Below are 11899 nucleotides of genomic sequence, written 5' to 3'. Positions count from 1 at the left end.
CCAAGCCATAAGTGATGCAGAGAGTGAGCAGGAGCACGGCGAGAGGGAAGATGCTGCCGATGTGAGGTCAGAAGAGCTAAAAGGACATGCAGAGGAGTCAAAGGAGGCAATGGAAGACAGTGTGTGTTGAAGATTTACAGCTCAAAGATGACTAGTTGTGTACATCTCCTCAGGTTTGTTCTCCTCTGCCAGCTTTCCCGTGCATCTGTCTATTCTGCTAAGCTATGGGGAGAGATGAAAGTGTGGTGACAGTGCAGAGGAGAGATCCTGCAGCCTCCACACCCAGTTTGGGTATGGGGGGGTCAGAGTTGGAGAAGATAGCCTGTGGTGATCCCCAAGCGGAATTTCCAATGACACATTTGCTTCTCACTGCCTCTGCTGGACGTTTACTTCATTCATATGGTGCTTTATAATTCAGATTGAACAGTACGTAATGGATAAACTCTCTCAAGATCAAGCAGGTCCCCGAAAAAAGCCAGGATTCCTTCAATTTTCTCATTCAAACATAGACATTACACAAGATCTAGATGAATCTAAAATCATGCAAAATCTATCTGTAAAATTTTTTGCTTGTGAGTGGTGATTTGATATTACATGTTTACATTTTCTATAGCTCTTGTCCTCGTTAGGGTCCTGGGTAAGCAGGAGGCTAGCTCATCCAATGTTGCTTTAGTGTTGGCATACCTTCATACCAGCCAATCGCAGGCAACATATAGGCAAAAAACCATCCACACCAACATTCACCTATGAACAGTTTCTAATTGACCGACGCCCTCTAGTACTACAGAAAACAAGCTTCGACAACAAAATACACAGTACACCTGGGATCAACAAACAACTATGGAGAATCGATGACCAATGAAAGAGTATCAGTAATGTGCTAATGCTGATATAACAACAATTGTGCAATGAACAATGAAGAAGATGTGTAAAAAAAAAAAATCACCATGGTTACTGGTTACATGAGCCATGGTCATTTGTTTTATTTACCCTAAAAAGAGAGAAGACATTAGAGCCAGCAGGGTACAAGTCAACCAGATAATGACAAAAATGCTAATGCTAGAGAGAGAGCGAGAGGCAGGGAGAGAGATATAGAAAGAGAGAGAGAGAGAGAGAGAGAGAGAGAGAGAGAGAGAGAGAGAGAGAGAGAGAAAGTGGGTTCTCACTTTTTGAAAAGCACAACTGTCAACTACAGGTATTGAGGTTGCTAGGCAACAGTTGTGCGCTTTGTGAAACGATCTACCTCCTTTGAAGCAAAAATGACGGGAGTGTGTCCAAACCTTTTTGTCATGTTTCTAAATTGGTTATTTTTAGTCGTTGAGTCCCCTATGTTTTAAGATAGTTATCCATCCATTTCTTAGCCGCTTATCCTCATGTGGGTCACGGGAATCCTGGAGACAATCCCAGCTGTCATCAGGCAAGAGGCAGGTTACAGACAATAGTCATACTCACAATCACACCTAGGGGGAATTTAGGAGAGTTACTAAAGCATAATTGCTAATGAGCTGGTTGACATCCCGTGTGACAACCCAGACCATTAGGGGTTTTCCAACAACCAGCACAAAAACTTGAAGTTCCTGGTAGCAAAAGTTTCCTGTGACCCATGTGGCTCCATCGCGCTTATTAGTTCAGAGTAGCATAAGCCAATGAGGCCAATGTCGTGTGGCCTCATCGCTGAGACGAAAGCTCGGCGAGCGCAGAGTTTTTCCAGCCTGTTCCTTGTCCGCCAGCAGGAAACCATAAAGATCGGTTGATGGCTGTTTTGCTTTTCAATGCATTTTAATCCTCTTATTTGCAGCCTTGCATAATTCCACATCCAGTAATCGCGGCTCTGCAAAGGAAAAAGTAAACCCCGTCTGTCAACCAATAAGCATTCCTCAGCATACAGAGAGTTCCTGGTAGGTCTCGGAAGATCCTACCCACAAGGAGAAAAAAATATAAGAGGGGGGGGGGACTAAAACTTGGCAAATTCTTACAGAACCAAACCTTCATAAATAACCAAGATCTGTGCTTCTCAATTTTATGTGGATATGTTTTAATTCCTGATAACTGTCCACCTTTTTTAAAATCTGAAAGAGCTCTTGGACACCAGCAGGTTTTCTCAAAGGCAATTTCGCACTGCAGCACCTGATGCAGCTGATTCTGAGGGAGCAGGCGGATCCAAAGTGAGTGCCATCTTATTTCCCCTGCCGGTCATCATTTACTGATACTGCAGGAAGACAGGATGAGGAAGATCTCTGCCAATGGCCAACTTGTTTTTCTGCTATTGGCTTCTCTCACCAACCGCCTCTCCCTCTTTTCTCTCATTATCGCTCATCTTTTCACTCCTCTTCCCCGGTGTCACGCTCTCCTCGTCTCTGGAGAAACAGAGGGAGTCTTAGCACAGTTTAATCCCCAACTGAGAGCTAGCAGCACCGGAGCCAAATCCAGCCTGACTTTGTCGTTTATTCTAAGTCGGGGCATAGCAGAGGACAGAGCGAGTGTTTGTGTTGAGTGAGATCAGGTTGATTGAACTGCCAAAAAAGCCTTCAGGTGCTGAAAAGAGAGGAAGGAAATAAAAGAGAGGGAGAGTGATTTTTCACAAACAAGTGCAAGATGAATGAAGTAATCCGATGCCTTGAGATATTTGAAGGCCCAGCAAACAGCTCCAGGCGATGGGAGACGATGTAAACCTGCTGTACTTCTTACAAGCAGCCAAATATTAAGCAAAAATTTAAATAGATGAAGAGGAAGAAGGCTAACAGTAGATATTAAATATATTGATGGATGGTCATATTATAAAGTAAAGGGAAAAGTCAAAACAGTCAACAAATGGCTTACTGGAAAATGCTTACTACTCTTGATTCTTTGCGTACAGTATGTCCGTCATCTGCCCACCAACTAGGAGGAAAGATCATGACCTTTAGGCATAAAGTGGGTTTAGAGAAAATGACACTGAAATGGGCTGCTTTCAGACCAAATACTGTATTAGCTAGACTTTGAATGGAGGGGCTGTTTATAAGGTGGAGAATAAGATTGTCCAAATTTTACTGGATGGCACAAACACTTCTCTAGTAGAGCCTAACAATAAAATATACAGAACAAAATGTTTGTATTCTGAGGCTGACTCTGGAGATTTTGATCTCTCAGGAGAAATGGCGATGAGAGTAAATAAGTTTAGATTTCCATTTTCAAAACTGGTTATCCTCACAAGGGTTGTGGGAATGCTGTTGCTTATCCCACCTAACTTTGGGTGAAAGGTGAACTACACACCTGAACTGGCTGCCAGACAGTTGCAGCGCACGTATCGACACCATCGCAGAGCAGGTGCCGATAAGTTTGGATTTCTTTACTAAAATTGAAAAACAATGCAGAATATTTTTCTCAGTGGAAGAGAGATTCTAGTTCACCATAGCAGTGAGCAGTATACCAAATGTAAAGCGATGAAAAATTATTGCAAACCTGTTAAATACTATAATAATGCAAACAAATTCCATTGCAATGGATGTGATAAACATCACAAAATTCGTCAATTCATCTTTGTGATTTCTTTCTGCTCTTTTCCACCACGTGTTTCACATCGCACAGAACAAAACGCTTTAAAGGAGCAGTAGCAAAAAGTAATTGTAGATGTGGTAATTTTCTAGAAACTTTGCGTGGAAGATGATAAAAAATAAATCTCAACAGCACCTAAAAGAAAAGAGAGGATTATGAAGGCAGGTCAGTTCCATTCAGAATGCAGACAAGGTGTCTGTGATATCCAGGTCAGATTCTCTACGGAGGTCTTATTCTCTCCTCTTAATATTTTCATAATGGGATTTTTAATTTTGATTGATGCCTTGCCTGTCAGATCAACTTGTTCCCGAAGGGTCGAGGGTGTTTGAATGTTACATTTTCCAACTGGGAATAGCCGGCCTCTGAGACAGGCGAGGAGAATGCCACTTCATTCCAGTGTGATAGTGAGCTCACTTTTGGTTTTGACGAAACATTTTTAAAAAATAAAATAAAAAACAAGTTCAAAGGTTATAACTGTTTTTACATATGACGAAGCTCATAATTGGATACACATGAGAATACAATAAGGAATAAACTTTATGGTTTGTCAGTCTAGTATGACTAAGACATTTATTATTGGGTAGGCTCTCATTTATTTTGCTTCTCCCTCTGCAGTGGATCGCAGGTCGGTCTTTTGTCACTTTGACAAGCCACAAGTCACTCACTTAGCACACACTCATGCTACTCACTGTACATACTTTCTCACTTATCACATCTAGGCACATAGCCACATCAAATGTTGACGCGGGTTTGGGGTGGCCACTACCATGTGGCCAGATGTCGGGGCACCTCGGAGGGCCCAGTGGACCAACCTGGGTCCTTCCTCTCCACAGGGTTGCTCTTGGACAGATCCCTGGCTCCAGTTCAGTCCTTGATTGATTGGGTGGGATCCTTAGCCTTTGTGTTGCGGACACAGCAATTGCAGGACATATCTGTCAGTCTTTTTGCATGCGCACCCGTGTGAATTCACTTGCATGTGTCAAGGCGCAGGCGCACACCCCTGGGACTCTTTTATTGGATGTGGGACTAGTCACAAATAACTCATGTATATGCAAAGTGCATGTACCCCACCCTACTTATATTCTCACTCTATAGTAATAGATAGTAATTCACTTAGTCTGTCGCATCACATTTCACTTGTATGGCTGGGTTCACGATCTTTATCTTGCATGCCTCTTCTTCTGTTCTTATCATGTCTTTTCTTCACTGGGTGTAGCACTCCAGTCTCATGCAATATCTACATTTAACATTTCTTTTATTTGTAGATATGGAATGAGTTGCTTTTGTTATTCTGTTTGGAGTTAGTGCTTTGCCTTAGAAAATTCTATATTTGTCTTTGTCTAGAAATTCTGTTCTGTTCGACTGATCGATATGGAATGAGTTGCTTTTGTTATTCTGTTTGGAGTTAGTGCTTTGTCTTAGAAAATTCTATATTTGTCTTTGTCTAGAAATTCTGTTCTGTTCGACTGATCGACTCTGATCCTCAATGAACTTCAATTAAAATACTAAGAAATCATAGAGGAAGCGCAACAACTCCATGTGACACAGGAAAACTGTTCCGGCATAGATCTGGTTGATCTGACAGCTGAACAGGACACACAGGCACACACGCACACACACACACACACACACACACACACACACACACACACACACACAAACACACAAAAGACAAGTCACAAGGCTATTTGCACATAGACAGTAATGTAAAGTAAACTGACAACAATTGAGGTACTTTACTCCTAAAACTGAGATAAATACACTGCTGGGAAGGATTTTTGACAGCAAAGTGTGCGTATCAAAGTGTTATCATCACCTGTCTAATCTTCTTCAGTGACCACGTTAGCATCACTATGGGCAAAACAGGGGAGAAATCAAACACAAGTGGTTACCTTCTGATGCCAGAATACATTTGAGCAAAGTCTCACATTGTGCGCTTATTTTGGAATGAAATGCCCTTGAGATAAACCTTAAACTTTTGCACAGCCCCCCCCAACACCAAAAAAAAAAAGCCCAACTTCTGAAGGAAGTGCACAGCAGGGACAGAAGAGTGGTAGAGGGTGGGGATAAAAACACTCAGACAAGGAAAGATTTACTAAAACTCATTTAATCTCTCCTTGATGAATGTATCTACAGAACACTTAAAAAATTTGCAAAATAGGACACAGCTTGATTATTTGCGCGGGTGTGAAAGAATACCTAAAGAAGCGGCTGAAGCTACCATATTGATGGTCATAAAATATCGAACCCATTTATTTTTCTCTGCATTTCTTTTTCATTCTTAACAAATGACTTTAGTGAAATCCTTTGTACCGTCTCAATAGTGGCATTTAATCAAAGACAAGTCAGCAGAAAAAGAAAAAACAATGATACATAAATGTGTAAAGGTCTCTCCATTAAAGGCCAACATAACTGAGTGTCATCTCAGAGTGGATGGTCTATTTTTTGAAAAAGAAAAAAAATCTCTAGAGTTTGTTTCTTGATTTGTTAGTTTTTATGCATGTAATAGATGAAGCGTGAGCTAGAAAATGATTATCTTAGCCTAGCTTGCCTTGTTTCTTCAGGCTTGACAACAGCAATTATGGCAAAATTGTCTAGAACTGTCAGACTGATTCCATGGTATTTTTCATATAGGCATTTTGCTTTTAAAAATCAAAGAGTTTTTCACATGAGTGAGCATTTGAAGTGACAACTGATACAACGTCCCTAAGATCGAACAATTTGACTAAGTTCTCTGGGAGCAAAAATTAAATAAATAAGATAGCATCCATCCATCCATTTTATTTGCTGCGTATCCTCACAAGGGTCGCGAAGAGTGATGGAGCCGACCCCAGCTGTCAACGGGCAGGAGGCAGGGTACACCCTGAACTGGTTGCCAACCAATCGCAGGGTACATGGAGACAAACAGCCACACTTACAATGAGCAATTTAGAGTGTCCAATTAAAGTTGCATGTTTTTGGGATGTGGGAGGATACCGGAGTGCCCGGAGAAAACCCACACAGGCAGAGGGAGAACATGCAAACTCCACACCAGCGGGGCCGGGATCGAACCTGGGTCCTCAGAACTGTAAGGCCAACGCTTTACCAGCTGCTCCACCGTGCCACCACAAGATAACATGAAAGATTCAAAATAAAGCCTAAAAAGTAGCACTTCTCTTGTAAATGTACGTTGTCATAATTTCTCTGAAAATTTAGTTTTTCTTCTTCTAAAATCATTTTTCCCCTCAATAAATGGAAGGTAAGAAGAAATACATTAATTGGAAGGTCAACTAGGTCACATTCAAATCAGACCCCAGCTTACCATATGTCACAATTTCTTATTCATACAGTTTATAAGGTTTACTTTAAAAAGTTAGGTGGTGGTTATTGTGTTTGCATTTTCCATTAACAGGTTATACTGTGTATTATGTGTAAGTCTTTTAATTCATTTTGTACAGTGACCATGAGAAGGTTGAAAGGTACCAATAAAAAAATTATGAAATTTAATTAAAATTCTTAATTCTTTGGTGGTTTTGTCTTCGGGGGAGAGATCTTTGGGCATTGTTGTAAAGTGACGAAAACTGATGGCACTGTTTTGAAGGAGGGCCATTGGTAGCTTCTTTCCCACTTTTCTCAAACCCACTGTCCTCTGAATCCAGAATTGAGACATTTTTGTCCTCAAGGGAACATGCCTTCTTCTGAAAGATACATTTAATGTGTGTGTTATCATTATGTAAAACAGCTATTCCGGCGTCAGACCTGGCAACAACATGAGCCCTTGGGGGACCCTTATCGGAGAACTGGAAATTAAGGGGTAAACATTTTCAATAACTAAGAAGAGGACTTTTGTATGATTAATGGAAGAGGAAAAAAGCACAAGGATCGAAGAGCTATCTTGATAAATTGTCCTCAAATATACGGATAATGATGGACAGAACTTGGATGAACTAACCAAATTAATTTCATATTAAAAATCCAAGTACGTGTCATCCAACCATCGCTCTCGCAAATCTGCAGTTGAGCACGAAAAATCATGCGTGTAAAATTTGTAAAATACATAGAAATTGAAAGACATCACTTATTTTCTGTAGTCTTGACCTTGCCACTGCACAATAACGCACTTGTTGGAAACTCTCAGCGCACATGAAAACTGATCCAGCGCAGTGAACCACAGCCAGACGTCTTTTTTTTTTTTTTTAACACGGAAGCAAGCGGTCTCGCTCAGCCTACTTCTACTTCCTAGTTTACCTGACACCACCCCACTCCGCTCTTAAAGGGGTGCACTCATAATTACAAGCAAAAAACACACCCGCAACTTTATATCTGCGGGTATGACTTATAGATCACACCCGTAACGCTATATCTGCGGACATGATTGACCACACCCATACATTTTTAAAATGTGAGTGACTGGACCATCCAATTTTAGAGTAAGGATGATCAGAAAATCAACAAATTGAGTCTATTTGTTTCTGTAACCCAAATGTATAAACGTGTCTTGAAGTGCTCTCATGTAGACAATTTAATTAGACCTCTTCCAGTAATGAACCATTGCAAAAATACAAATGTCTCAGTTTTATCTCTTACTTCTATTTTTGACGGGCATGAGTGTGGAAGAGGAGAAAAGATAATTCTGATACCTACCAAAAAAATGCAGTTTGAGAAAAACCTGCCACATTTTAATAACTTGTCCTTTGCTCAAGGTTCCTGAAGTATCTGCTAAAGTTGTTTGCATGGAGCCTCATGGTGGGTGGGGTGGGGGTGGAGGAGCAGTGTTAAATAAGAACACAAATCCATTGCAGCATTTCTCATTTTCTTCAAAGTCATTTTAAAAACTGTGCCTTTGATCAAGTTCAACATCCTAGAGAATTTCTCCAATAATTCAGAAACTCATTGGACATGGTTCTTGGTGCAGTCAAGTCTTGTGCTCTATTTTGCAAAACAATCACGGGGTTTACATGAGCCCGCTTTACATAAATAATTAGCCTTTATCTGTTTTTTTTTTTTTTTTTTTTGCAGGTATTTTCCCCACTATAACTCGACCAATGTTTTGGGAAAAAAATCAGTGGGACAAAATTTGATAACGTTTGAACAGGGCAATTTTCAGCAACATGAGTGTCACTATACCAAAATTATGGTGGACTGAAAGCACTCAATTTTGATATGGGAAGTCTATATTTTAGGCGACAAGGGCTTTTAAAGCATTTCAAATGTCAGTTTTCTAGTAATTACAGTGCTAACTTATTTTTCAAATGAAATTGTTCAAAATTCTACAAAGAAGGGTCTTCAAGCAGATAATTCGTTGGGACATGGAAATACAATTTCTTTTTAACCCTCATAACACCAAAAAAATTAAACTACAGAAAGGCCTTCAGTGCGTAGAAAAATAATGCAAAAATAAATAGAACCAAATACAATTCAGAAAGCACATTCACATTTTAAGAATGGAATCATAGCATTACAGTTTTGACTGCAGACAGGAATATAAGTAAATCAATTACAGACTTATGCAACTTTACAGCCCATCAAAACAGGTCGTTTTTTTCAAATGTTACAAAAGAGGGGAAGTCTGTTAGCCACATTTCTACTTAGCGCCACAGTTCAGTTCGTTTCTCCAAAGTTTCGCACAAATAAAATAAATCCAACACTAAAAACATGTAAGATGAGTTTTCAGCAAGTTCCTGTGTCCAAGGCGCCAATATTAATTTCTGGATTCTGGGGAAGGGGTTAAATCAAGTGGATGAAGGCCACTGTACATTGTACACGTGACAAATAAATACTCTTTACAGGACAGTGTGCAAGACCTTTCAAACATGATTTTGACTCCAGCGTCTGTTGCAAGCCAAGTGTGTGTAGCCTCACCCAGCACAGTCCCCAACACAGGCGTTACAAAATTTTGGGTGGTTCGAATTGGACCGCTTACAATGAAAAAAAAACATACTATTTGAAACTGAAATGAAAGTTCAGTCATTCGCATTATATGGACAATTTCAGCAATATCAGATGGTCTTTTTTTCTGGGTTAATACAGGTAAAGTATTATGTATAGATGGCTTGGACAACAAATGAGGGAACACTGGAGGACGTATCAGATGCCTGTGTAAATGATGAATGGTGGGATGATGACAGTTTTGTGAAGTTTCTAACTTCTCCAGTTGCTGTTGTGTCGGAAGTAATTGTCGATTTCTGATCTGTTATATACATCACACCAGAAACATCAAATAGTGCAAACTGGGAATGATGGCTCACTGTGTAATTTTCTGGCCCTAAATTGACTATTTTCCAGGATCCAGGAGATCTTCTGGGTCGTTGACTCAAACATGCCTAAATGTGTGGATTTTGTAGAAAACCTCATGAAATATAGAAAGTTTCTGCAATTCACAGGTCTATTTTTGCCATGTATCTATTTTTTAACTCTCACTACCATGACATTTCAAACAACATTTTATCTAAACAAAAGACATCTCTTTGCACTAAACAACAAAGTAAAACATGGCACATAATGACTTTTCCTTGTTTTCTCTTTTTCTCCACAATTTCTACTTTGAAATATCAAATCCTGTCAAACCTATCATTTGTACATTAAATGCAAAACATCTCTGTCAACTCAAGCAACAAGGTTCATATTTATATAGCTATAAATGTGTTCATATATCCTTTGCTCTCTTTTGATTTAACTTTGTTGTGCAAATTCAGCAGAAACACGAGTGGCACAGCACGAAGAAGAGGAGGCAGTTTGGTGGGGATAGAATCAAATGTGTCAACGAACCAAAGGCAGGCTTTTAAAACTTCAAAATAAAACATTTTGACATGTAATGAGTCCTTGTCTGTTGGTATGCAGTTTATGATCAGTGCCAGAGGAAGAGTTTTCCCACAGCAAAAATTCTTCCTTCTCAGTGTCCACCCTGATGAGGAGTCGCGCTGAATCAGCATGAGCCCCCCCTGGAAAATGGCAACATGAATGGAAAATCCCACGTTGGGATCAAGTATCCTAGTTTCTTTTGTCTTCACACATATTAAACCTGTTGAATTTGCACCTTAGTCGTGGTCCTCTTCGCGTTCACAGAACCAAACCACTGCCCCCTGCTAGACTGGAGTCAACATGGGCGCGAGTATCCGATCATTTTGGTTGTTCCAGGCTTGTTTTGCAGCTTGGTTTAAAAAAAAAAAAAAAAAAAAAAGGAAAATGTAATCAAATAATTCCATCCTTTGCTGTCTCTTCATTAACCTTGTTCTTTCATTCTGTCATTTGTTTTCAGAACAGTGACAAGCTCAGATTTGAAATGTCCGGGACCGCAAAGCTGTCTACAGGAAGGTTTCTTGCGCAGCGGTCCAAGCCGAGTGACTAGCCAGTTTAACCCTCAGCTAGCTAAGGCCATGGTGTCAATGACCTGCTCCAACTTGCCGCGTAGCCGCTGTCTTCGTGACTGCTCATCTTTCTGTAACGCTGACAGGATCTGCACCCAAATGATGGAGAAAGACAAAAAGATGCTATCGTCATCATTTGATCCTCAGTTTGTTGTATTCTCATCCATAAAAATGTACCATTATCCATTTAGATTCAGATGAGGCGGTCATGAACAAAGGTTACACATGCATTTTTCTATATTGTTGCCTCACTACTTGTTCTCATATAAAAAGGCTACGTGCCCTGAAAATATAGAAACGTATTAAATGTTCTTAACCCAGCGATTAGCTAATGCTAATTTTAGGCTCCTACCTGATGATTACATTTGACAACTTGTGCGTTGAATAAGAGTAATTTGGCAGGCATATGCGTCATTCCGCATCTATATTCATGCTATTGTGTGAACAAGCGCTGATGCAGATCTGAACTGAGAATTTTGCAGCTACCTTTGTCATAATAATAGACCATCATGAAGGGTAGCAAATGGTTTGAATGGAGCCAGCTGCAAGCAACTGACATAACTACTGTAATATAGCTTTAATAGAGGGATGGAACGGAAGGAAGGCGATGAAAAGGAGGCTGCAACCTCTCATCTTTCATCATAAAACTGATAAAATGGGGGAAATCAAATGTGGATGTGAATATATATAGCTGTCCGTCATGAGCCACAGGTGGCGAGTAAAAGTCGAGTGCCTAAACTGCAGTGACTCGTGGGAGAGGAAATAACGACACTGAGTGATCATCAGAAAAGGACACCAGAGATTATACCAACATGCAATAAAAAATGAAAAAAAAAACGCTGCTGACCGTCTACTGCAAAACAGTATAGTAGAATGTAGAGTTGGTGGGCTCAATATTACTCCTTTCACCTGATAAACGTGGTATATGAAACCCAGCAGATTTAATGAAGTGTTGTCTTAACATGCATTCCACAGTGATTGCGAAAGAACCATCAAGTCAGTCACAATGAAGACTGGTT

At 40.1% G+C, this 11899-nt stretch overlaps 1 protein-coding gene across 5 annotated transcripts in view; it reads right to left on the bottom strand.

Annotated features, from left to right (window-relative positions):
* Positions 1 to 5619: 5619 nt before the first annotated feature.
* The window catches only part of LOC133490858 (plexin-A1-like), a 225093-nt gene continuing 218813 nt past the window's right edge, over positions 5620 to 11899 (bottom strand). For 4 of the 5 annotated variants that reach the window (XM_061801434.1, XM_061801455.1, XM_061801464.1 and 1 more), the window contains one exon: positions 5620 to 10969. In XM_061801434.1, coding sequence (XP_061657418.1) covers positions 10874 to 10969 — 96 coding nt within the window. In that variant the 3' untranslated portion in view covers positions 5620 to 10873. The remainder of the gene's footprint in view (positions 10970 to 11899) is intronic. The other variant, XR_009792303.1, reaches the window with a different exon arrangement.

The sequence above is a fragment of the Syngnathoides biaculeatus genome, chromosome 2 (assembly GCF_019802595.1).
Source record: "Syngnathoides biaculeatus isolate LvHL_M chromosome 2, ASM1980259v1, whole genome shotgun sequence".
In the NCBI taxonomy this organism is placed as follows: domain Eukaryota; kingdom Metazoa; phylum Chordata; class Actinopteri; order Syngnathiformes; family Syngnathidae; genus Syngnathoides; species Syngnathoides biaculeatus.
This window is presented reverse-complemented; position numbering and strand designations above follow the sequence as displayed.